This window comes from Rhinolophus hipposideros (genome assembly GCF_964194185.1).
Source record: "Rhinolophus hipposideros genome assembly, chromosome: 7".
Lineage (NCBI taxonomy): Eukaryota > Metazoa > Chordata > Mammalia > Chiroptera > Rhinolophidae > Rhinolophus > Rhinolophus hipposideros.
In genome coordinates, this window is record NC_138053.1 from 59065393 (window position 1) to 59093148 (window position 27756).

A 27756-nucleotide genomic window follows, 5' to 3' on the forward strand; every position below is an offset into this window, starting at 1 on the left:
CTGCTGCCACTAGTTTCAGAAGCTGAGGCTTTGGACTTGATATGGTAGAAATTTGAACCACAGTGTACAGGAAGTAATGATGACCGTGCAAATATTTGTACATTGTGGTCTATTATTTTTGTACATTGTGTAATTATTTGTACATTGTGCTTCAAGGGACCGTTTACTGATCTCAGAAAACTACGAGTATAAAGTAAATGTAGAGCTCTAAGGAAAGGTTGTAAAACAACCTCAAAATTATCTCTGAGAGCGTAACATACTCCTCATTTATTTACAATTAAAACTTTTATCTGATGATTTCTTCTGTTCTTTCATATTTAAGGAGGAGTTTTCTCGTCACTGTTTCAAAAATAGTAGCTTTGTGTTTTAGGTGCTACAGCTGCAGACCTCCAAAAGATAAGTCAAATTAGGTCATATTGCTCAAACACTCAGAGATGTTATACTTTTAATTCATTATGAACTTAAATATTGAATTTAGGATGGCCCTGTGGTATTTGGAAGCTAGACCTAGCTACATTGGCAAGATTTCCATCCCCCAAAAATTCAGGTAGAAGAAGCATTCCAAATTTTTGGACACAAATAATTCTCTCTTCACCCTCTCAACATCCTTCTCTCTCCTCCATCCAACATATGTACATGTTTTAAACCAAATTAGTATATTGTTTTCTGTGATGTCAAAGATTAAATGTAAATCTTAATAAGTCCAAATTCTTGAATTTGAAGGTGTTTAAACTTGAGGCCTAGCATTTTGCCCAGTTCATTCCATGTCTTAAAATATGGTTTTTGTCAGGGCTAGACAGTAAACAGCTATAGTCGTAGTGATCCAAACCACAATTAATAGTGCTGGATGTCATGTTACAAACCTGCCTCTTGATGCCTTAAAATAAAGAGTTGGGAGTAGCTGTGGCAACTGGACCTCAAATACTGCTCCGAAAAAAGATTCTGTGTTTTAGTTTCTTCACCTAGTTTTTATGTGCATTTATAAGGAGATACCTGATGGATTGATTGCAAAGTGGGCTATGACATACATCTGAGTATAAACTTATATGGAAACTGTCTAACACTTAACTTTGTTTAAATGACTTCAGTTATTTCTTCTGTGGCTAAGATTACAATTCAGACACTTCAGTCTGAATGCTGGTTGTAAAACAGTAAAGCAAATGCCAGAATTATGGCCAGAGAGTAAAGGCAGTGAGCTAATGTGGTGGAGTTCAGGCAATTTTAATTTTAGGGACATTGTCCCTTGGTTTTGGAATTTTTCAACAATCGTACCATTTATGATTTTATTTTATTTTAGCCATGTCCTTTGGGGGCCCGAGATTTTCGAGAGAAACAGTGTGCAGACTTTGACAATATGCCTTTCCGTGGAAAGTATTATAACTGGAAACCCTATACTGGAGGTAATGTATAACCTGGCAGAGCATTCATCATGCTTGAGAGCTTTGCAAACATAAAAGAATATATAAATACATACAAACACACACACATACTTTCCTACATATACTAGTAAAAATCAGTGCTTGCTAATGAAAGCAGGAAAGTGCTTATGATTCTATAAAGGTGTCATGTTTTAGTTTCCCTGTAATAAAGTTTATATGTTAGTACAAAACAAAAATCATTTTTAAAAACCTATTTCTATTTAACCATGTATAAAGGTCCTAAAAAGGATATAAAACTAAATGATATTTTTGAGTTTTTGAAACTCGGGGTATATGGACATTACATTATAATCACTGAATATTTGGAATTATCACCCTAAAAACAAATTATAACAATATAAATCAACTCAAAAGAGGCCAAAGGAATCTGTCCTTTCTTGGGGAAAGGCCAAAGATCTTTTCTTAGATTTTTATTATCCTTGTTTATTGTTGGAAAACATTTTTGCTCTTTAATTTGAGCGCATACCGAACACTAATTGTTCAGTAAGCACAAGAAGTTTTCTTCTACTTTCAAAATACAAACTAAATTTAAAATTTTCTTTTGGGAAAATTGACTGTATGTTTAAATTTTTTTATTGTTTATTTTATGAGCATCTTTGAAATATTTTCAACATAGAACAATATTAAAAGAATTTTACAGTAACAACTGTTTACCGACCACCACAATTCTACCATTAACATTTAGTATATTTTTTTGTATTATATGTCTAATCATCTCTCTATCTAGTCATTAATCTATCCTGTTTTTTTGGATGCACTTAAAATAAATTGTAGTCATTAATATACTTTCTTCAGCATGTGTAACATTAACCACAGTTTCAATGTTTGTTTACCTTTTTTCTTTTGAGGTAATATTGTGTACAACGAAATACATAAATCTTAACTATGTGTTCTCTGAGTTTTGTCAAATGCATACACCTGTAAAACCTCCTGAGATATAGAACATTACCATAACTTCCAAAATTCTCATACACCTCATAATCTTCCCCAATGAAGAGCTGCCTCTACCTAGTTCTTCCAAGAGGCAACTACTGTTGTGATTTTTTTCTTTCCATAGATTAGTTTTGCCTATTCCAGAACTTCATATAAATGAAATAATGTCTTATTTACTCTTGTGCAAGTCCTCTTTAAGCCTAATGTTTTTGAGAGCCATCCACATTGTTGCATTCATAAGTAGCTCATTGCTTTTTATTGCTAAGCAGTATTCTATTGTAATAACCAGTTTGTTTTTTCATTCTGCTATTGATGGACACCTGGGTGTTTGTAGTTTGCAGCTGTTATGAATAAGCTGCTATGATATTTGCATACAAATATTTTTGTGGGCATCTGTTTTCATTTCTCTTGGATAAATACTTAGGGGTAGAATTGCTAAGCAATAGGGGAGGTATGAGTTTAGTTTTAAAAGAAACTGCCAGGTATTTTTCCAAAGTGATTGTACCATGTCACACTCCCACCAACAATATATGAGAGCTTTATTTGTTCCACATCCTTACCAACATTTGATATTTTCAGTCTTCTTCTGGTGGGTTTATGTACTTTTAATTTGCATTTCTTATTATTAATTATGTTGAGCATGTTTACATGTACTTCTTGACTGTTTATATATCTTTTGTAAAGTGTTTCAATCCTTTACCTATTTTTAATTCATTATTTATCTTTTTATTCTCTAGTGGTAGTCATTTATCAGTTAACTTTTACAAATATTTTCTCACAGTCTGTCGCTTTCCTATTACTTTTTAAATTATATTTTAGATGAGTATAGATTTTAAATTTATGAATTCCAGTTTTTCAATTTTTTTATTTTATGTTTATTATGTTCTGTGTCCTGTCTTAGAAATCTTTGCTTACCTCAACTGAAGAAGATATTTTCTTATGTTTTCTTCTAAAAGCCATGTTTTTGATCTTTTCATTTAGATCTACGATCTAAAAATAATTTCAGGGGTATGGTGTGTATTTGTATTGTATTTATGGACTAGATTTTGTTTTATCAATCTATTTGTCAACCCTATGCTAGTACCACACAGACTTAATTACTGTAACTGTGTAGTCTTGGACATAGGTAGTTCCTCCAACTGATATGTTTTTCAAGAGTACTTTGGATATTCTAAGTACTTTGCAATTCCACATAAATGGTAGAATTTGTTGTTAATTTCTACAGAGAAACAGTTGGGCTTATGGTTGATGTTGAATCTATAGATCAATAGAGGGAGAACTGATACATTCAAATATTGAATTTTCCATTTGATGAACATGGTATTTATTTTCTTTAATTTCTCTCAGCTATGTTTTGTAGTTTTAGGTATAAGGTCTTACCTATCTTTTGTTAAATCTATTCCTGAGTAATTTATATGTTTTGATACTAATCAGGTTGTTTTTTTGTTTGTTGTTTTTTTGTAGATTGCTTAGGATTTTCTGGTAAATAGTTATGTTATTTGGAAATAGAGACTATTTCAATCTTTATGTCTTTTATTTCATTGTATTGCCTGAATGCACTGGCTTGGCCCTTCAGTACAATTTGTTCATGTGCTGATTATATGTGATTTTCTTCTTTACTCTGTTAATATGGTGAATTACTTGATAAATTTTATAATGCCAAACCAACCTTTTATTCCCAGGATAAACCCCCTGTGATTATGATGATTTGTTATCTTATTATATGTTATTGTGTTGGATTTAATTGCTAATATTTTATTTAAAATGCTTGCATCTATGTTCACAAGAAATACTAGTTTCTGAATTTTATTAATTTTTGTCAAATCTTTGATGAGTTTTGGTATCAGAGTTACTCTGGCTTCCAGAAATAGAATCCTTATTTATTTTGATTCTAGGATTGGTATTATTTCTTCCTTAGAATAATACATTTCACTAGTAAAACCATATAGGCTTGGTATTTTCTTCATAAAACATTTTTTTATTACAAATTTAACTCCTTTAATAAACAAAGAGTTATTCAGATTTTTTTATTCTTAAATCAGTTTTTGAATTTGTATCTTCAAGAAGTTTGTAAAAAAAAAAAAAAGAAGTTTGTTACTTCCATGTTGTCCAATTCACTGACAGAAAATTGATAATAACAGTCTGTTATTATCTTGTTTAATATCTGTAGGATCTGTAGTGATGTATGCTTTTTCATTTCTGATATTTATAATATGTGTTTTATTTTTCTTGATCAGTCTTACTTGAGATTTATCAATTTTATTAATATTTTCAAAGAATCAACTCTTGGCTTAGTCCTTTCTCTGTTAATGTCTTTTTTCTCTTCAATTAGTTTTTCCTTTTATGTTTATCATTTTCTTTTTTATTATGGGTTTTTTTCACTCCTTTGCATCTCCAAAATTTGATATGTTTTTATTTTCCACAGTTCAAAATATTTTCTTATTTGCATTGTGATTTCTTCTTTGATCCTTGGTTTATTTAGAACTATGTTATTTTATTTACAAATATTTGATATATTCTATTTTTTTGTTATTGGTTTATAATTTAATTCCGTTATTGTCAGAGAATACTCAGTATGATTTAAATTTTTTAAATTCATTGAGTTTTTTTGATACAGCTTATTATTCACTTTGGTGAATGTTCTATGTATATTTGAAAAGGATATGTTTTCTTGAATTTTTGTATATAGTGTTCTATAGATATCCATGAGGTCAAGCTGTCTTGATAGAGTTGTTCCGATCTTATATACTTTCTGAATGTTTCTGCTCTAGTTCTATCAATTACTGAGAGAAGTGTGTTAAAATCTTCAACTACTGTATTGTTTTGCTTTCTTTTTTAAAGGTTTTGTCTCATGTATTTTGAATCACTTTTATTAGATGCTTATACATTTGGGATTGTTTTGTCTTATGGTAGAAGTGTCTGAAATAATTCATAGATTTAATAATTAGCATCTAGGTAGTTGTGTGCTAAGTAAATTAACCCTAAATTCATAAGCTTTACCTGAAGTTAATTGGTAATGTGTACTTCCATTTAGCCAGTCGTCTTAAATCCCTTCTTGAAATAACAGCAGTACATCTTCTGAAAACTCACTGTGGCAGAGGAATCTGAAAACATTTTCAGCAGTAAAAATAAAGAGGAAATTTATTCCTATTATCACATACTGTAGTGGACTGAGGAATACAACCATAGCATTTTAAGTCTTGCCTATCAAATACTACCTTACATAATTAAAATTGAGTAAACAAAAGACTCATGTTCTCTTTTTAAAGCCCAGTGCTTAAAAAGCTACACTAAATTTCAAAGAATTACAATTAAAATTGGGAAAAGAAGTATATTGGATAGTAATGAAAAAAATCCCAGTAATGTTCATGAAAATTTAGAGTACTTTATTCATGAGAATCTTTCAAAAATATAAATATTTTGATTATCAGTTCAGTAAGAAACTATTCTATTTATTACTTGTTATTCCTGTGCTCAGTACAGCAAAATGTATGATTAACCTAAGCCTAAAAATAACATTATAAGTTATACAGAAGTTCTATAGCCTGTAGACAAAGAAAATGGAAGAGAACATGAACTTAGGACAGAGGCTGTAAACTGGAAGTTCATGAAGTTTTTACTTACCGTACGTGTTTTAGCCTCCACAGTATTTTTGAAAACTTTGAATGAGTTGCCAAGAAGAGCTTATATTTTAAAAATCTAGGTTTTCATTTTCTCTTATAAAAACAAGATGTCTGACAATATTGGGCAATCTTCTTGTAAAACAACAACCAACTGTAACAATGATCTCCTTTGGTAGAATGTTCTCTCTCCCACTCTTCAATGTCTTCACTACCCAGTTGGCTTCTTTCTTTTACTTCACATGCCTTCACCCTTCAGCAGCCTGGTTTCTACCTTCACCGAGACCTAGGCATATCATTTCATCTTTCTGCTTTATTTTCTGTATTAGAAGTTGTCTTTATTTCAAAGAGAAATTTTATCACCATAATTAAAATAAGACCAAGTATTTTAAACTTCATGAGATGAAGATCCAACAGAACGTATTCTTAAGTCATATTTTTAATCAATAGTTACATGTTTGTAAATAGCTTTTTCCTGCACTGTTTTGAATAAGATAAATTCATATTTATTGCTACCTTTGTAATATACTATGGTCATGATATATACTCTGTTTGTTGTTTAAAATTGTTACTATTTATGCCTATTTTTCACATCAACCTTAAAAACTACAAATTTCAATGACAGAATGAAAATGCTCAAGTTGTTGTAGGCGTTTATTCACAAAATAAAATTAGGGTTTTAATAATTCAATTTAATGCTATATGTAATATTTATCTTTGATTTATTAATCTCACGAGAATTATTCAAATTTGATGCTATATAACTAATTTTACCTTTGATTTGCTGATCTGATAAGAATTTATATCCATGCTAAAGCCACGTTCATGAACTATGGTATGTTTAAAATAGGTACAAATTTAGTTTTATTTTACAACTACCATATCCCTGCTAGAAGTAGCAGAGTTTTTGTATCAGCTTCAGTAACAAGTTACATATGTTGTAGGAATTCCTATTTGTCATATGAGGTTATTGTCTCAAATCTACTTTAAACTTTATTTCCTTAGTTGGCTTTTTAAAATAGTTTTAACTTCATTTTTTCAATCAACATTCAGTACCTTCACTGTGCTCCCTTTTGACCTAAAATATAGTAAATATATATTGGATATACCTAAAAATTTTAAACTTTAATACTGCTAAGTGTGTCCTTCATCAAGTTGCACAAGCAATGAAAATAAACAAGAGCTTTTAGCAAAAGAGGAAAGAAACCTACACATCTAGGTATATAGTCAAGGAATGATGTCTATATGAATTACAAATTTGCTGTGAATAACACTGAATCACTGTTCCGTAGGAGAATCACTGCATCTATTTATTTCTTTTCTACAATGTTTGTCCAGGTGGGGTAAAACCTTGTGCATTAAACTGCTTGGCTGAAGGTTACAATTTCTACACTGAACGTGCCCCTGCGGTGATTGATGGGACTCAGTGCAATGCAGATTCACTGGATATCTGTATCAACGGAGAATGCAAGGTTGCTCAGATTATGAATTTCACTTCTTGTTGTTGGGGGGGTTTGAGAGTTTTCTTTTTTTCTTCAGATAGTAGCTCCTAATTAATACCAGCCTCAGTTTTAGTAAAGAAAGCTACAATTTCCAATAAAGATGACAAATACATAGTTAAATGTAGAATGACCCATTGATATTCAAGCACCATGCAAATATGATTTATTCTGATGTTTTAGTTATGTTTATAATGGTGGCTTGAGCTATGAAAATATTTTGGACTTTAATTTCCATTACTCAGATTCTGTTCTGTTTATAAACTAGGTGATAGAGAAAATTCAGCTCTTATTCATGTAGCTACCATATGTTCTCATTGGAAGATTGTTTGAAAAATTTCATGGCATAATTTTTTTCTCAAAGTGTGAAACAACTATGTTCCTCATACTTTGTCTCCTTTTAAAGCATTTACAATGGTTTTCATTATAGACTTAGTCTTTATCTTATTAAAGAATTTACTCTGGAGAAGTAGGCAGACTAATTTGGAGTTGTAGGAGCAAATTCATGCTATTTTCCTACACCTGTGTAGGAATCTTATCATAAGCTATAAAAACCACTGTTCTCAATTTTTTTCTTGTTTTTGTTTTACTTTAAAAAGAAACACATATCCCTAAAATAGAAAAGGAAGAGATAAAAATGCTGTCTATTTTACTTAGTCTCATTATTTCTTACAAAATATTCTATCCTTCTGACTACCGGCTTCCAAATGTATCTGATAAGCGTGTGTTTGTGTTGGGGGGGCTGTACTTGAGGGAAAAGTTGTTTTGTGACAGTATTACATTTTTTTTTTTAGATAACTAAGACCTAGGTACAGGTATTACTCAAAGATTACATGCCTGGTGTTTATGGCTAAATGTCAAATATACAAATTTCAGTACCAAAATACATAAACATCCACATTTCTATGATTAAATGCAAATTTGAAAGGTAGAATTTCAGCTTCTAAAATTTTATGCTTTTATTGCCTTTTTGTTTATGGCAATTGTATTCAGTTAGTGGATATAGGTATTCATTTTTAAAGATTTAACTAGACATGAATTCCACACCTAATCCTTGACACTAACAATTGGATGTCTAAATGAGCCAGTGCTTTTAGAAAGGGCAAACCATAACACTCAGTCGAGTCTTGCTGTTATAACCCTGCATAGGACCAAATACCATTTTTCTTATTTCTTGCATTTTTTAATTTAAAGTAAGAGCCCACTGTTAACTGATAATAATATTTTAAGAATTGGAGCGTGAATTCTATAAATGAAGAAGAAATCTAGGTTAGAAATATAGACATACATTCCTGGGGAATCAGAAATTTTTTCTTGAAACTCATATGTTGAGAAATGTGAGCTAGAACTTACTGGAGAGTGAAGGTGAAAGTGGCAAGAGGAAAATATTTCTGTTTTGATTTCCTTTACTGGAAAAACAAGTAAATAAATAAGTTATACTGATTTGGTTAGTAAGAATTCCTCTTTTTGACACACTGAATATTCTTCTCTGTTTTCAGCATGTAGGTTGTGATAATATTTTGGGATCCGATGCTAGGGAAGATAGATGTCGAGTCTGTGGAGGGGATGGAAGCACTTGTGATGCCATTGAAGGGTTCTTCAATGCCTCGTTGCCCAGAGGAGGTGAGTGTGTAGAAAGAACTCTTCCTCACACCTCTGGTGTATTTGGAATAGCCACAACATTTGATTCCCCTCTCCCCTTATTTAAATTTCTTTATTTAGGTAGACATTGTTTTTCCCCCAAATCGCTTTCAGTTCTTTAAGTATTAAATGTGGCTCCATGTAAGATATTTTAAGTAAATGTTATTCCCTTTCTAGTACTTGACTGCGTTTAGCCATGTTTCTTTGAGATGGGAATTCCCACAGAGCATTGATGTGAGGATCGTGATTCAGAAAAAGAAAAAAAAAAGTGAACTAATAATATACGTGTTGAGGCTTTAAAGCGATCTTGAGATAATTTTAGAGAAAAAGAAAAAATATTCTAGAGGTATTCTTGAACCCAAAAGGGAATTTGCCCATATTTCATAATTTAGAAAGTGAAAAGTCAAAGCATCGAAAACTAAGGAAATTCTTGTTATGGAATGGTTACTAAACACTTATTTTCTGACTGAGGCTGCAGAATCTACTTATTCCTGGCTATCTTCTGTGTTCCAGGCTACATGGAAGTAGTGCACATACCAAGAGGCTCTGTTCATATTGAAGTCCGAGAAGTTGCCATGTCAAAGAACTATATTGGTAAGTAGCCCATTATTTGCCTTAGCAGTCAAATCCCCCCAGTCTTACTCTAGGCAAACATTCATCTCTTGTCTGACTTGCATATTTAATTTTATTTCTCTGTAATTTCACATAAATGGGATAATACAATATATACTGTTACATCTGGCTTTTCTTTCACTTGACATGTTTTTGAGATTCATCTGTATTGCTGAGTATATCCGAAGATCACTCCTTTTTATTGCCAAATAAGGTCCCAATATGTGACTATATCGTATTTTGTCAGTTTACTTGTTGATGGATATTCAGATCATTTTCAGTCTTTGGCCATTATGAATAAAGCTTCTTTGAACATTTATAGACAAGCTTTGTGTGGACATTATATTTTCATTTCTCCTGGATAAAAAGCCTAGAAGATAAATGGCTAGGTTATATGATAATTACATTTAATTTTACAAGAAATTACTAAACTGTTTTCTAAAGTGGTTGTAGAACTAATATAGAAGAGTCCCAGTCGTTCCACATCTTTGTCAAAATTGTCAGTCTTTAATTTTACTTATGCTGATATCTTTTTTTCTGTGGGAAGTTTCTAAACAAATATTTTGCCTATTTAAAAACTGTTATGAAGTTATGAGTCATTTATGTATTTTACACCAATCTTTGCTCAAATATATATTTTAGGAATAGTTTCTCACACCCAGTGGCTTATTTCCTGTTCTGAATGGTGTCTTTTAATTTTCATGAAATCTAACTTACTAAATTTCTTATGGTTTGTACTTTCATGTCCAACCTTTGAAATTTTGCCTACCCCAAAGTTGCAAATATTATCTTCAATGTTTCCCCCAAGAAATTATAATTTTAGCTTTTACATTCAGATATATGCTCCATTTGAGTTTATATACAAAGTATATAAGGGTTGAGGTTCAATTTTTTTCATATGGATATTCAATTACTATAACACCATTTGTTGAAAAGACTATTATTTCTCCCATTTTATACCTTAATACTTTTGTTAGAGATCAATTGAATATGAATGTATGGATCTGTTTCTGTTCACTCATGTTGATATATATGTCTATGCTAAACCAAAACCACTTTGTATTGATTGATAGATTTTTCCAGTATATTTTGAAAATAAGAAGTATTAGGTCTTCAAATTTGTTTTTCTTTCCTCAAAATTATATTTCCATTTCGAGGTCCTGTACATTTCTATATACATTTTAGAATCAACTTGTCAATTTCTACAAAAAGGGAACATATGGAATCTATAAATAAATTTGAGGAGAATTGACATCTTAAATATTATCTTCCAATATATGAAAAGATTTAACTATATTTATTTAAGGTTTTGCATTTGTTCACCATAGTTTCTTTTTCAGTGTATAGGTCTTGCACATATTTTTTCTTTGTCACTAAATATTTCATGCTTTTTGATGGTATTGATATTTTAATTTTACTTGTCAATTGTTGTTATTACATAGCAGTACAATTGATTTCCTTTGGCATTGACCTTATGTCCTGTTATACTCACCTGGTTATACTCACTTATTTGTTCTAATCGTTGTTTTGTAGATTTACTTTTCAACATAGACTATCATGTCATACTTGAACAAAGGCAGTTTTACTTCTACATTTCCAATCTTTATGCCTATTATTTCCTTTTTCTTGCCTTATAATAGTGGTCAGGGCCTTACGTACAATGCTGAATAGAAGTGAGGAGACTGGATATCCTTTCAATGCTACTGGTCTTCACAGGAAAGTGTTCAGCTTTTTTTACCATTAAATTTGATTTAGCTAGAAGATTTAGGTAGATGCCTTTCATCATGTTGAGGAAATTCCCTTTTATTTCAACTTTAATGAGATTTTTCTTCATCAACAGGTGTTGAAGTTTTCTGAATCTATTGCATGATTATGTTTTTTTTTCCTTTTTCCTGTTAATATAGTAAATGCATTGATTCGTTTTCACATGTTAAATCAATCTGGCATTCTTGGGATAAACACCACTTTGTCATAATGTGTTAGCATTCTTACATATTGCTCAATTGATTTTGTTAAACATATTTCCATCTATGTTCATGAGTGATATTGGTCTGTAGTCTTTTTCTTATAATGACTTTATTAGTTTTGATATTAGGATAAACTTGCCCTCAGAAAATGAAATGGGAAGTGTTCCTTTCTCCTCCATTTTCTATAAGAGTCTGTGTAAAATTGATATTACTTCTTAATGTTTGATAGAATTCAACTGTAAAGCCTTCTGAGCTGGAATTTTATTTGTGGAAAGTTTTTAATGAAAAACTCGATTTCTGTAATAGCTATAAAGTTGTAGAATTTGTTGGCATAAAGTTCTGCATAATATTCCCTACTATCCTTTTAATGTCTGTAGGGTTGGTAGCAATGGCTTTCTCCCCGCCCCCCGTCATGCATTATTTTTTTAAATTAGTTTCAGGTGTACAAAACAACATACTGATTAAACATTTACACCCCTCACAAAGTGATAATCCCAACAAGTCTACTACCCATCTGACTCTGTACACACCTATTACAACACTGTTGACTATATTTCCTATGCTGCACTTTACATCTCGTGACCATATTTATATATATACATACATATATACTTTACATCCCAAGCCATATGTATATATATTTTTTTCTTAACTCCTCACGTTGGTAATTATGTGGGTTTTTTCCCCCATGATCATTTAGTGAGGGCTTTATTAACTTTATTGTTCATTTCAAAGAATAAGTTGTTGGTTTAAATAATTTTTTCTATTATTTTTCCATTTTTGTTAACAATAATGCCCACTCTTCTCTTTATTATTTCCTTTTTTCTTTTCACTTTTGGGTTAGCTATTTTTCTAGCTTCTCAAGATAGAAATTTGGATTACAGATTTTTAAAATCTTTTTTCTACTCATATAAGAATTTGCACTATAAACTTCTAAGTACTGCTTTAACTTCATCACACGTATTTGGATATGTTTTATTTTTATCATTCAGTTTTAAATATTTTCTTATTTATCATGTGACTCATAGCTTAGAAGGTATTATTTAATTTCCAAATATTTGAGGGTTTCCCAGATCTTCTTCATTACTGATTTCTGGTTTAATTCTATTATTGGCAGAGAACATACTTTGTATAATGTTAGTTCTTTTGTTGAGGTTTGTTTTATGGCCCAACATTCGGTCATCTTAGTGAATGTTTCATGTGCACTTGAGGAAAATGTATATTCTCAGGTTATTGGGTTTAATGTCTCATAAATATCAGTTAGATTAAATTGGCTTATAGTTTTGGTTCATTCTTTTATATTCTTACTTATTTTCTGCCTTTTTGTTTAAGCAGTTTCTGAACATGTTGAAATCTCCAGCTAGAATTGTGAATTTGTTTATTTCTCCTATTATTTTGTAAGGTTTAGTTTCAGAGTTTAGTTTAGTTCAGAGTCATCTTTATGCTAGAATCTGCTCAGCCTTAGTAATAAAACATGATTCTCTTTGGGTCTCTACAGAATGCCCTAGTGGTTGAAACTCTGAATTCTCACTCTGGAAATTTTTCTGCTAATAGCTCCCTAGTAGGTGTTTGTTTGTTTGTTTTTGTTGTTGTTTTCCCTGGCTTCATGGAATTTTATTCTATACATACAGAGATTACTATTCAGCAACAGATTCCCTCCTTCTACTCTATTTCTCTGATCCTGCAAATTCCAGATATCTTAGCCTTTCCAATTTCTGATTTCCGTCTTCTGAGTGAGACCACCATGCTCTAGTTGGGTTCTCTTGTTCTACACTAATAGAAAGTGCCATCAGGCAGAAAGCTGGGGAGATTCTACAATGCACCTTGTTTTGCTTCTTGAATACGTCACAGTCCTGGCCAGTGTCTGAGAACAGCTGATTCATATATTTTGTGAGTTTTCTCCTTGTTTATAGTTGGAGGACAAGTCTACTACCAGTTATTTCAACAGGAAAAGAAGCAATGCTTTTATTTGATACTTGATCCTTTGAGTTAGTTTTAGACTCTCCAGAGACCTTTAGTGAGACCTGGATGAATTCTATTCTCTTTAAAATATCATCCCCTTTTTGTTTAACTCTTTTAAAAATAAGAATACATCTAGAATGCATCTTTAGGTAGCACACCAGTATAATCAGACTCTTCCTTCCTTTATTTAAGGAGACCCCTTTATTTTTACATCGTAATTTTGAATTCTTTACTGCATTAGGAAGACTCAAAACAAAAATAATATTTGTAACATCATAATGTTCCCCTGTTATAATTCTGTGTTCATAATGCCACATCTTCCTCCCTTAGTAAATTATTGTTTATTACTTCTTAAATGCTTGATGTTTTCTGAGCTATATTATCATACCAGCAAAGATATGTTTGGATTCAGTCATTGAGTAGTTGAGAAAATGGAAAGGGAGAGCTCAAATTGAAGGAGAATACAAAGCTGTGGGGTGGGAGTTATTTTTATTTTTATTGTTTCATATTATACAGTCTCAGATGTCTTTCTATGAGTAATTTGGGTATTTTAAGTGAGACAGAAAACCACTGTGAAAATTGAAAATACAAATTTTTAAATATAAGAAAAATTTAAGACTAAATAATCCTTAAAATTGGTTGACATGTTCCTGTCTCAAAAGGTTAGATTTATTTTTGATAAATGAATCTTCACAACATATGCGAAATCAAGAAAGTATAAATATGTATGCCAGAAAGTACAAATATATATGCCAGGCAGATTAGAGTGGGGGTATGAAAATGGTCTATGCTATTAAGGACAAGTGGTAGAGGTCCAAGGAGTCAGAGACTGCACTATGACCCTTTTAGTCATTTTGGGCTGCTTATTCATCTGACCTGATAATGTTTTTGAAGTTATAATAATAACAAAAAAATTAAACTGACAGGTTCATCATTGTGAAATCATGATAACATTATCAAAATTATCAGTCTTATTTATTTATAAAAATTTTGTATAATAGTGCTAATAACCTTTTTGTGTCACATATTTTAAACATTTTTAATAAATTTTTTTCCTATAGAGGTTTAACAATTATGCATGCATATTTATTAATCTTTTCCTTTTAGTTTCTGAGGTTTTGTCATGCTTATAAAAGCTTTTTATATTCCATTGTTATTTTTTGAAAAGTTTTCCCACATTTCTCCTACCATTTTATGATTCAACTATGTTTATCTTTAAATATTTACCCATCTGGCATTTATTCTTTTCTCTGTTTTTGTTAAAAAAAGATTCATTTTTGATAAAAAATTTCAATTACATAAAGTAAAGTAAATGTTCAGTAAACATTTAGATTTGCCATACACCCACCACCAAGATTTAATAACTATTAATATTTATATTAATGACATAGTTTGCTCCACTATCTTTATGTAAACATATAAGTATTCTTTGGGGAAATTATTTTAAAGAAAGAACAGATATAAATCACAAAGTATTTTAGCATTTATCTCCAAAAAGTCAGGACATTTTTCTATATGACTACAATATCATAAGAGATCAAAGCTTATTAAAAATAATTTCCTCAAATCATTTAATGCCTAGTACTTATTCAAATGTCACCAACAAACTGACCTCAAAATATGAAGAACCATTGTTTTTTTACAGAGCTTTTTTTTTGCTGTAGTATTACTAGCATAAAAGAAATATTAAAACCTATATCTAATATCAAAACTTTAAAGTGTTTATTTTTTTTGTTTGGGTTGTTATTTTATTTTATTTTTTGGAATTATATTTTATTTTTAACAATTTTTTAATTTTTCAGTTATAGTTGACATACAATATTACATTAGTCTCTGGTGTACAACATAGTGATTAGACATTTATGTAACTTACAAAGTGATCACCCTAATAAATCTAGTACCCATCTGACACCACACATAATTATTAAAATATCATTGCCTATATTCCTTATGCTATACTTCACATCCCCGTTACATTTATAGCTATAATACCAATTTGTACCTCTTAATCTCTTCCCCCTTTTCACCACCACCCAAACGTCCTACAAGCTGACAACCATCAAAATATTCTCTATATCTATGAGTGTGTTTCTATTTTCTTTGATTGGTTTTTTTGTTCTTTATATTCCACATATAAGTGAAATCATATGGTATTTGACTTTCTCTGTCTGACTTACCCTCAAGGTGTATCCAGGTTGTTGCAGATGGCAAAATTTCGTTCTTTTTTATGGCTGAATAATATTCCGTTGTATATATGTACCACCTCTTGTTTATCCATTCATCCACTGATGGATACCCAGGTTGTGAACATGTATTAGCTTTTATGAATAATGCTGCAATGAACATATGGATCCACATGTCCCTTCAAAGTAGTATTTTGTTTTTTTTCAGATAAATACCCAGAAGTGGAATTACTGAGTCCTTCTTTGTGTCTTGTCATAGCCTTTATTTTAAAGTCTATTTTGTCTGGTATAAGTATTGTTACACCAGCTTTTTTTTTTCCCACTTCCATTTGAATAAAATATCTTTTCCATCCCTTTACTTTAAATCTGTGTGTGTCTTTCTATCTGAAGTGAGTCTTTTATAAGCTACATATGTAAAGGTTTTGTTATCCATTCAGCCACCCTATGTCTTTTGATTGGAGGATTTAATCCATTTACATTGAAAGTAATTGTTGATAGATGTGTTGCTATTGCATTTCATGATTCATATTTTTTAGTTTTTTTCTTCTTCTTAAAGAAGTCCCTGTAATATTTCTTGTAATACTGGTTTGGTGTTGATGAACTCCTTTAACTTTTTCCTGTCTGGGAAGCTATTATCTATTCTTCAATTCTAAGTTATAGTTTTGCTGGGCAGAATAATTTTGGTTGTAGGTCCTTGTTTTTCATCACTTTGAATATTTGGTGCCATTCCCTTCTGGCCTGAAAATTTTCTATTGAGAAATCAGCTGATAGTCTTATGGCAGCTCCCTTGTAGATGAATGTCTTTCTCTCTTGCTGCTTTTAAGATTGATTCTCTCTTTGTCTTTCACGTTTGGCATTATAATTATGATGTATCTTGGTGTGGGCCTATTGGGTTCATGTTTGGGACTCTCTGCGCTTCCTGGGCTTGTATGTTTATTTCCTTTGCCAGGTTAGGGAAGTTTTCCATCATTATTTCTTCAAATAACTTTTCAATTCCTTGCTCTCTTTCTTCTCCTTCTGGAACCCCAAGGATGTGAATGTTGGTACTCTTGAAATTGTTTCAGAGGCCCATTAAACTCTCTTCATTTTTTTGGATTCTTTATTTTTTTTTAGCTCTGATCAGCTGTTTTCTGCTACCTTAACTTCCAAATCACTGATTCGATCCTCTGCCTCATCTAATCTAGTGTTGATTCTCTTTAATTTCATTTCAATTGTATTCTTCATTTCTGACTGGTTCTTTTTATATATTTTCTATCTGCATTTTTATATTTCCTAGGTCTTTGATGAAGTTCTCCCTGAGATCATTGAACATACTTATAACCAATGTTTTGAACTCTGCATCTGGTAGATTGCTTGTCTCCATTTTGTTGAGGTTTTCATTGTTTTGTTTTGTTTTTTGAACTTTGTTCTGTTCTTTAGTTTGGGACATATTTCTTTGTCTCCCTATTTGGCTTCTTCCCTGTGCTTATTTCTATGTACTAGGTAAAGCTGCTCTCTCTCTTGGACTTAGTAGACTGGCGTTATGTCTGGTAGGGCCCAATGGCACAATCTCCCTGGTCACCTGAGCTAGGTGCTCCAGGTGTGTCCCTTGTGTGGACTGTTGTGCCTTGCTGTTGTAGTTGAGTCTTGGTTGCTGTTTGCTTGACATAGGGAGGGATTGACACTCGGGTTAATTGGTTGTGAGGACAGGTCCATAACTACAGTGGAGGAGCTGTTATTCCGGAGCTGACCCTATGGAGATTTTACAAAAGACTGCACCATGAGCTAAGACAAGCCTTTTGAATGGAAAATTCACTAGAAATGACTTGGGTGGGCCCACAAGTTGGGTGGGGCCAGGTCTCAGGGAATCACCAGGGTTAAGCGAACATTGTTAGCCAGGTTGATGGAGACTCAGATATGGTGGCTGCCTGCATCTACATGCTAAATGGGAGGAGAGCTAAACACAGAAATGATGGATTCTGTCAGTTCTTCTGTCTGGCAGAAAGCTGCTCCTCCAGCCCTCACCCTTAGCCAGACAATTCAGTTCCTTTTCATATGTCCCTGGTACCTTTCAAGCTGCTACCCCAGTGCTGGAGCTCAGAGTGAGTGAGTTCATCAGCAAGTAACTCTGTGTGTGGGCCCTTTAAAAGGAAGGCCTGTAACTCCAGCAGCTCTCCGTCTCACTCAGTCATAATCTCCACTGGTTTTCATAACTGGGAGTTATGGGGACTTTCCTCCCTAGCACTGGAACCCAGGCTGGGGAGCCTGGTGTGGGACTGGGTGGGACCTCTCTTCCAGATGAGACCTCTGCAGCCGATATGTCCCTCCCAATTTTTAACCACCACATGCAGGTGTGGGACCAATCTGTTCCATGTCTCCGCCCCTCCTACCAGTCTCAAAGTGGCTTCTTCCATATGTCCTTAGTTAACAGGACTCTGTTCAGCTAGACTTCAGGTGATTCTCAGGGATGGTTGTTCTGTTGTTTAGTCGTAATTTTGATGTAGTCATGAAAAGAGGCAAGCACAGCATTTATCTACTCCACCTTCTTGACCAGAAACCTCTCTTTTTTTAAACTGTATTTTTATTGAGGTGAAATTCACATAACATAGAATTCAACCATTTTTAATTGAAGAATTTAGTAGCATTGGATACATTCCAAAATATTCTCTTTATCCCAATAGGAATGTTGTGTCCATTAAGCAGTCACCCCCAGCCCTTGGCAACAATCAATCTGCTTTCTTTTTCTATGGATTTACGTATTCCAGATATTTTATGTAATTGGAAGCTTATAGTATGTGACCTTTTCTGTCTAGCCTTTTCCACTTAGCATGATGTTTTTGAGGTTCATCATCATTGAAACGTGTATCAGTACTTCATTCCTTTTTATGGCTGAATAATGTTTTATTGTATTTGTTTATCCATTCATTCATTGATGGACATTTGGGTTGTCCACCATTGGTTACTGAGAATAGTGCTATTATGACCATGTATGTACAAATATTTGTTTGAGTACCTATTTTAATTTCTTTTGGATATGTACCTAAGAGTGGAATTGTAATATTTATAAAGAATGAGATACAAATTCAGCATTTTTTCCCCCAAAAGACTAGTCTTTTGTCTTCGTTTGATTTCTTGTTATCTATACTAATTTAAGATGCTTCCTTTGTCATATACTAATTACCGTATGTGTTTGGGTTTATTTCTTAACTATCTGTTTATTTCCATTGTTAACTGTCTGTGTGTCAGTACCATAGGTTCTCCCCAACACATATTCATACAACTACTATTTTAACATTTGGACAGGAAAGTCACTTCCTACGCCTCCCCCATCCCTAGTTATTCCTTTTGTCATTTTCTTTGCTGGTTCCATATGTTTATTTCTCCAGATAAACGTTTTATTCCTTTCTATTGATAATATTATAAATACTTAATATCTTCTTGACATTCACATGGAAAATTACCATTTTAATTTGCACTAAAGAAAATGGTCAAGAATCCCATTTCTAAATGGACATGTATATTCATTGTATACTTCAGTGCAGTTATTAATCAGTGATGTAGTGGTAAATGAAGTTTCATATTTTTAGGTGGACTGTGATTTCTTTTCTTTTTTAGCTTTAAAATCTGAAGGGGATGATTACTATATTAATGGTGCCTGGACTATTGACTGGCCTCGGAAGTTCGATATTGCTGGGACAGCTTTTCACTACAAGAGACCAACTGATGAACCGGAATCCTTGGAAGCTCTAGGTCCCACTTCGGAAAATCTCGTTGTCATGGTAAATGTGTCTTTGCCACTTTATTTTCTACTGTTTGTCATCTGTCCTGTGAGGTATGAAAGGACAGGCTTTATTATCTCTGTTTTATACGTGGTGAAATTAGGTGAATAAAGGTAAAATGGTTTGCCTAAGGGTGTAAAATCTGTGTAAAGTTAAGGCCATAGTGCTCTTTGACTCTTTGACCATTTTCCATATGACTCTTTGACCGTTTGAATGCCTGCTTGAATAACATTTTTATAACCAAATAAGTTATAATAACCAAATGAGAGAAATGGCTCTAAATTATCCATGAAAATGGAAAGAGAAAATTCAACATAAATGCATGTGTTCTAAAAGTTGTTTTAAATTTCCTATAAGACTTACTCTATGACATTTTCTTCTTCAAAAGAAATAATAAATATCTGAATGGAGGCTCATTGTATTTTAATTATCTTCACCAGTTGTTTTCAATGGCAGGTTCTCCTTCAAGAACAGAATTTGGGAATTAGGTATAAATTCAATGTTCCCATCACTCGGACTGGCAGTGGAGACAGTGAAGTTGGTTTTACATGGAATCATCAGCCGTGGTCAGAATGCTCAGCTACTTGTGCTGGAGGTAAGACACCCACTAGGCAGCCCACCCAGAGGGCAGGATGGAAAGTAAAACATATTCTGAGCTATACTTTGTGTTTGCTAAAAAAGCTAATTGGAAACATTTCTTGCAGGTTTGCTTCAAGCTGTAATTTAGCAAAAGAAACTTTGCTTTAATTATATTATATTCCGTTTGTTTTTAACTTCATGTAATTTGTACAGATTTGTTGGTAAAATACATCTTGGCACAATGAGTGTCTCTGCTGGTGCTTCTCCCAAGACTATCTTGAAGGTGGGCAGTTTGCTTTTCGTGAACACATTCTTGGTAAAGAACATCAAGAGTTTTAAATAAGAAAATGAGCAAGAATCAGACGACACAGATACTTCTTGTAATGGGGGATGAGAATGTATGTCTGTGTGCTTGTGTGTTTGTGTGCTTGTGTGTTTCCCACAATCCTATTCAAACTCCCTTCTCCTGGCATCAAAGTTAAGGGGCTATATACTGGGATACTACAATAATTACTGGTGTCTGGGTCTGTGGGTTAATGGTGTATGCTCACCCCCATGATAGTCCCTCAGAAAGGTAGCTGCTAGGCGGTGGTTGGTGATGTGTTGGTTGTCCCATGTGCATTTTTCATGGGTGCCTTTTCCCCACAATTTACTCTATTCCTAATCCTCCTCCCTCTAGTGGCCACCAATGCAATTCTTTACCTCTGGCTGGGAGAGCAGGACAGTTGGCTTCCTTCAAAGCCAACACCCTTGCTGCTGCATGGACTGGTGAGTAGAAGTGCTGTGCAAGCAGCATCTTCCTTCTCTCTGGAGACTAAATGCATCGCCTCCACCGTACACCTTGATTGCAATAGGCAAGGAAACAAACCTATCCCTTAGGCTTAGGCTGGACTGAAGCACCTCACCATTCTGAAAGCAAAGATTGAATTTTGAATAATGACATTTAGAATGGGAGAAATTGAAATAAAATGAATTATCCCATTTTTACCCCATATTCCAATGTATTGCCTAGTTTTACTTTCTAAACTTCTTGGAAACATACTTTAACATCCTATCTTGTCCTATACTCAGTGAATCTCTAAATACCTATGATCCTTAAGGCTCAAACCAGAGAAATTATTTTCACAGAAATGATGATCAAATAATAGACTCAGTATTTTTAGACTCATATAGAATTAATCATCGATTAACTACAACTCCAAATTCAGTAGCAAACACCATACAAAATAAGAAAACATAAAGTAAATGAGTAATAATGTTTTCTCCTATGTGAAGTATCATGAAACATGGTTATGTATAATTTGTGGTATATTTAAAAGGATCTCTAATTCCCATCCATTTTATTTGTGAAATGGCTGGTGATTTGTAATGTAAAGTTTTTAAAACTGTAGGGAATTACTATTTCTTTTAATAAAATAAAAGATATTTAAAATTAATTTTTCAAATGACTGCCATTCTATTATTCCTCAGTGGCATTTATAGATAGATATTTGTTTCAATTAAGTTCCTTTTTCTTCAACCTATAAGTTAACTTTCCCCTTTTCACATACCAAAAAAGTCTTCCTGATAACAGTACATATATAATTCAGACCCTGAGGTAAAGTGAGATAGACTTATGAAAGAAGAAGAAAAACTAATTTAAAGTTTAGGAAATCTAATGAGGAAAGTCTAAGTGTTGAGGTTGATTAGCTTGGTGAAAAGAATGCTAAGGAGAAAGTGTATTAGCATCTTCAAGTATGTGACAGAATGTTGAATGGAAAATTCTTAGTGCCTGTTCATCTTTGTACTGAAAATTGCTATATTTGGGAATGGTTTAGACACAGTCTTGTCTGAGGCCAAGGAGGGATTAACTGAATTCTTAGTGTTCCTTCTAACCCTATGATTCTTTTGTTCAAAAAGGGGATAGTCCAACAAAAAAGAAAAAAAAGGGCCATAAAAAATGAATTTAGAAGAAAAACAATGGTTTTATTAAAGTAAAGAAATATGAAAAATCTAAATGAGTGTTTTTCTTTTCCGTAACACTTGTATTAAGAAATCATAATAAAAAAGTGATTTCTTGTGAGATGGGATAAAAGAAAAGGAGGAAGAAAAACCCCCAAAATGAGAATTTTCTCTTCTCTGTTATTTATACCTCTTTCTTCTCTTCTGAAGTCACTGACCCTAGATATTGAGGTGGTTCTGGGAATTAGAATAGTTCTCAGTTAAACGTGATTATGAACAGCATTCATGGGGCCATTGCCTTCTTTGGAAGAGAGATGTACAGTGCTTGAAAGTTGGCAGGCATAGTGTGAAGAGCTCCCATTTGTCTTGGTGAGTGGTTCTCAAAGTGTGATCCCTAGACCAGCAGCATCAATATCGCTTGAAAATTTGTTAGAAATCCTAATTTGCTCCACTCTTCGCAACTCAAATCTACAGACTAGAAAGTCTCAGTGCTGGGCCCCCGAGCTGTGTTAGCAAGCTCTCCTGGTGCTTCTGATGCTCACGCAAGTTTGAGTACCACTCGTCGTGGTTGACAGAGAAACTGAAACCTAGCACTCCAGATACATAGAATCATGTCCTCCCCACTGGAGTCTGTGCATCTTTCCAGACTCATTTTGCACCTATGGCAAGATACTGGAAGATACCAGGCACTCAATAAATATTCATTAATGAGTGAATGAGCAAAAGAATTAATAATTTTGGCAATTATATATTTGTGCTAGTTCTTTCCAGTATGGAACATGAGAGCTTAGAATTGCTGTTTTTTCTTAGGATATGGGGCAAAAGGATTGCCAGGGAGAGACAGTATAATTTTGATTAGCATGGATAAGTAAAACCAAGCTTCTCTCTTTTGTTTTCTTTAGTTTGAATAGGTGGAAAATGTTTCCTAAAACATAAAGTACAGGTATCAATTACTGGAGTTATTCTTCTTACACATACCCCCACTTTTAACCCCAAGTTATTTAAATACAGGAAGCTTATGAATGAGGGAAGTAAAATCCCTTAGGACTCAGATATCTTGATCAAAGAGACAGCCTGAGTCATCTGCTTGGTAATGGTAACTGGAACTTCATCTATTTAAGGAATCTTAAAGAAAAAAGTCAATTCTACCTAGTTTTCACTAAGTAACTAAAGGTGAATACTCAAGTCAGTTCTCCATTGGGATACTTCACTCTCATCTTTCCAGGGTGGTGCTAGGTGTCTTGAGAACTTTTTAAATTGGAAAAAGAGAAAACAAGAAAGATCTCAAAGAACTTTCTATTGCAATCTCACAAGCCTCTCCAATGTCCTTACCTATCACTGTCCTGCATGTGTTTTATTTAATGGCAAGACCTTTGGACTTTGAATTTGATAGCTTTTTCTTATGAGATCTTTTAAGATAAGTTTTGAGACTGTTTTTTTGTTGCTTAGCAGACCCAATGACAAATCTAATGCTGCAGGAAACACTGCTGGTGATTCAATCCAAGTTATGGTCTTTTCTCTGAGTCAGTGATGAAACACTTCCTTAGCCTGAATGAGAACATTGAAATGCTGTGGGGTGTTGTCTTCAGGATAAATGTGATTTTTAATATACAGTTGTGACTCTTCCTCTGAGAGAAATCCAAGCTCAGTGAATTAAAACTAGGCTATTTTCTGAACCATTATTACTCCTGCTAGAGTTTTCTCTTTTTTAATTTATTATCCAAAGTATTGTATATTCTATAATTTATCTGGCTCCCAATTTTATACACTACCATTATATTTATGATTAATGTGTTAATTGATAGTTTGGCTGGATAATGAGAATTGTATTATTTTAAAATACAAAGATTTGGGAGGATTTTTTAATGTACTAGTAATTTATCCTACTGTGCCTTTGCACTCTGATTTCTAAAGATTCAAATAACAAATTCTGTATGTTCATCCTTTGATTTTAGTCATACATACTCTCTTTTTACTAATGTTTGGCTCGATGTGTGGTTCTCAAATTTTAGCATGTATCAGAATTACATGGAGGGCTTGTTCAAACAAGATTGCTAAATTCTGCCTCCAGTTTCTGACTTGGTAGGCGTGGCCTAGATTCCAAGAATTTGCATTTATAACAAGTTTTCAGAGGATGCTGGTGCTACTGGTTGAGAAACTATACTTTGAGAATCACTGGGTTAGACACCTAAGGTTTCATAAAGCTAATGTTTATTTACAAAGTGATAAATATTTTAGGAAATAATCCATATTATAGCTGTAATCCACATTATAGCCAGTCTTTTTAATGATAAATGGTTCTGCAGCTCAGCTGTGTAATAATAAATAAAATTTTACATTTTATAAAACATTTTCTGGTGCCCTGTTTCATTTGATCATCCTGAGTACCAGGAGACAAGTAGTCAGTGCTATTATTGTTCCTATTTTATAGGTAAAACTTGAGTGAAGTAACTTGCTGAAATAGACTTAGAAATTGAATCCCTAGTGATTTTTAAAATGTAGCATTTTAAAAATTTATCTTGGTTCTTTATCTTGAACAGAGCTTTTTCAGTAGTTGGCAGCCTCAACAGAGCAATATGATATATCACCATTCAAAAAAAATCTTCGCTTGCTTGAAATTTCATTTTTTCAAATGTTTTCCCTAAAACAGTGCATCTTAACTATGGCTGCACATTGCAATTGTCTGGAGAACTTTAAATAATTCTGATGTTTGGGCCCTGCCCCCAGGGATTATGATTTAATTCGTTAGGAGTGTGGCCTGGGCACCAGATTTTTAAAAGCTCCGTAGGTAATTCTTCTTCACAGCTAAGGTTGAGAAGTACTGCCTTTGAGACTGATTGAAAGTTTATTTAGTCTTCAAATGATTTACATTCAGATGCAAATACCTCTGGGAGCATTACTATTAATAACTCACATATTTGTTATTAATTGGCTACTAGTTGAATGCAAAGGTTAATGAGATTTAGATATAAGTATCTGGGGTGGTAGAGAGAGCATCAGAGAAGGGAATGAAAAAGGTGGTATAATGCCAATTTCATAATTTTGTTTAGTTTTGGCATTGGCTTTGGACATGCCTTTAAAAAGCTGCTTCTATAGTCTATTTACATGCTTTCTTCTTTATCTGATAGATCACTTATAAGCATCTAATTAATGCTTTTAAAACTGACTAAAATTGTGCTAAATATCGTTTCTTAGCCTTTTGGCTAAGATCAAGTGAAATTGTGCTAAACAGATTTTGAAAGCTCTTCATTTTTATTTTAAGTTTTGTGGTACCTAGGGAGCTAAAATGAGTAAGTGATTATATACACAACCAACTCCAATTTAGACCCACAAGTCAGAATATAAGAGGCATGTGACCTGTTGTAACTCAATATTTATGAAAAATGATAACAAACATTTTTTTTCTCTTTGGGACTTATAATTTTAATCAGAGAGGCCCTTCTATTGTTTTAAGAAAATGTTTTTTTGTTGGAGAACGAATTTTTGTAAAATGCAGCAGTATTCATGATAATTTCCTATCTTTCTGAATGTGCCCTCATTTCCCAGTATTCAAACCATTCCCTTGTATCCCCACAACCCCCCTAACCCCTTCTCTTATTTAATACAACTCTTAGGCTTTAAAGCAAAACCTTCCAAAGCAAATTAACTGAGAGTTGATGCTGCACTGTTGCCTTTAATTTTGTACCTGTCCTGTTACTAAATAAGCCTTAAGGATGCTTTCTTCGTGGTTCAAAGAAAGGTCAGAAATACATATTCATTCTGCATGTATTAGTTTTAAATTTATGCTCTAAATATATACAGTTTTGTCCTGCAACCCACTCTATTGACATTTCTGATTACTTTCTCCGAATTGTTTTTTTTCTAGGGTTTTCTTTCTTCCTCTTTGTGTAGAAGTACAAAAATTGTATACCAAAGAACTCAATTTGAAAACTGAAATCACACAAACACATGGAGACTAAAAACATGCTACTAAACACTGAAAGAGTTAACATTGAGATCAAGCAAGAAATCAAAAGATACCTTGAGACAAAGGAAAAGGAAAACACAACGACTCAAAAATCTATGGGACATAGTGAAATCAGTCCTAAGAGGGAAATTCATAGAAATACAAGCCTACCTCAAGAAACAAGAAAAATCTCAAATAAACAGTCTACTCTTACACCTAAGGAACTAAAACAAGAACAGCAAATAAGCCTGAAAGTGAATAGAAGGAAGGAAATAATAAAGGTAGAAGTGAAAATCAATGACATAGAATCTGAAAACACAGTACAAATAATCAATGAAACCAAGAGCTGATTCTTGGAAAAGAAAAACAAAATTGCAAAACCTTTAACCAGACTCATCAAAAATAATCAGAGAACTCAAATAAAATCAGAAATGAAAGAGAAGTGACAACTGACACACAGAACTACAAAGGATTATAAGAAAGTACTATGAACAATTATATGCCAACAAATTGGACAATCTAGAAGAAATGGATAAATTCCTAGAAACATAATCTTCCAAGACTGAGTCAAAAGGAAACAGAAAATCTGAATGGACTGATAACGACTAACAAAATCGAATCAGTAATTAAAATACTCCCCAAAACAAAACTCCTGGACTGGATGGATTCATCAATGAATTTTACCAAACATTCAAAGAAGAATTAGCACCATCCTTCTCACACTATTTCAAAATAATTCAAGAGGAGGTAATTCTCCCAAGCTCATTTTACAAGGCCAGCATCACCCTGATTCCAAAGCCAGACAAACACACTACAAGAAAAGTATAGGTCAATATTCCTAATCAACATAGATGCAAAAATCCTGAACAAAATATTAGTAAACTGAATTCAACAATACATTAGAAAGATCATGCACCATGATCAAGTTTGATTTATTCCTGGGATGCAAAGTTGGTTCAATATCTGCAGATCAATGAACATGATATACCACATAAGCAAAATGAAGGATAAAAATCATTTAATCGTATCAATAGATGCAGAAAAAGCATTTGACAAAAATCCAGCATCCATTTGTGATTAAAAACTCTTAGCAAACTGGAAATAGAAGGGACATATCTCAACATAATAAAGGCCATATATTACAAACTCACAGCTAACATAATGCTCAAAAACGAACAGCTAACATCATGCTCAAAGATAAAAGCGTTTTCCTTAAGATCAGGAAACAGACAAGGATGTCCACTTTCACCACTTTTACTCAACATAGTATTAGAAGTCCTAGCCACAGCAATCAGACAAGAAAAACAAAAGGCATCAAAATTTAAAAGGAAAAGGAAAACTGTCATTATTTGCAGATGACATGATACTATATAGAGAGAACCCTAAAGATTCCACCAAAAAACTGTTAGAAGTAATAAATGAATTTAGTAAAGTAGCAGGATACAAAATTAATATTCAGAAATTGGTTGCATCTTTGTACACCAATAATGAACTATCAGAAAGAGAAAATAAGAAAATAATCCTATCTACAATTGCATAAAAAAAGAAGAAACCTAGAAATAAATTTAACCTAGGAAGTAAAAGACCTCTACTTGGAAAATTAAAAGACATTGAAGAAAGAAACTGAAGAAGATATAAATAAATGGAAGCATGTACTGTGCTCATGGATAGAAAGA

The 27756-nt window shown here is 32.9% G+C and overlaps 1 protein-coding gene across 1 annotated transcript in view; it reads left to right on the plus strand.

The window, feature by feature from the left end:
- ADAMTS6 (ADAM metallopeptidase with thrombospondin type 1 motif 6) overlaps positions 1–27756 on the plus strand; it is a 263654-nt gene that overhangs the window by 188987 nt on the left and 46911 nt on the right. Inside the window, exons 15-20 of the mRNA XM_081054061.1 lie at positions 1298–1400; positions 7331–7464; positions 8991–9114; positions 9646–9726; positions 19451–19614; positions 20071–20209. Of these exons, the coding sequence (XP_080910187.1) occupies positions 1298–1400; positions 7331–7464; positions 8991–9114; positions 9646–9726; positions 19451–19614; positions 20071–20209 (745 nt within the window). The remainder of the gene's footprint in view (positions 1–1297; positions 1401–7330; positions 7465–8990; positions 9115–9645; positions 9727–19450; positions 19615–20070; positions 20210–27756) is intronic.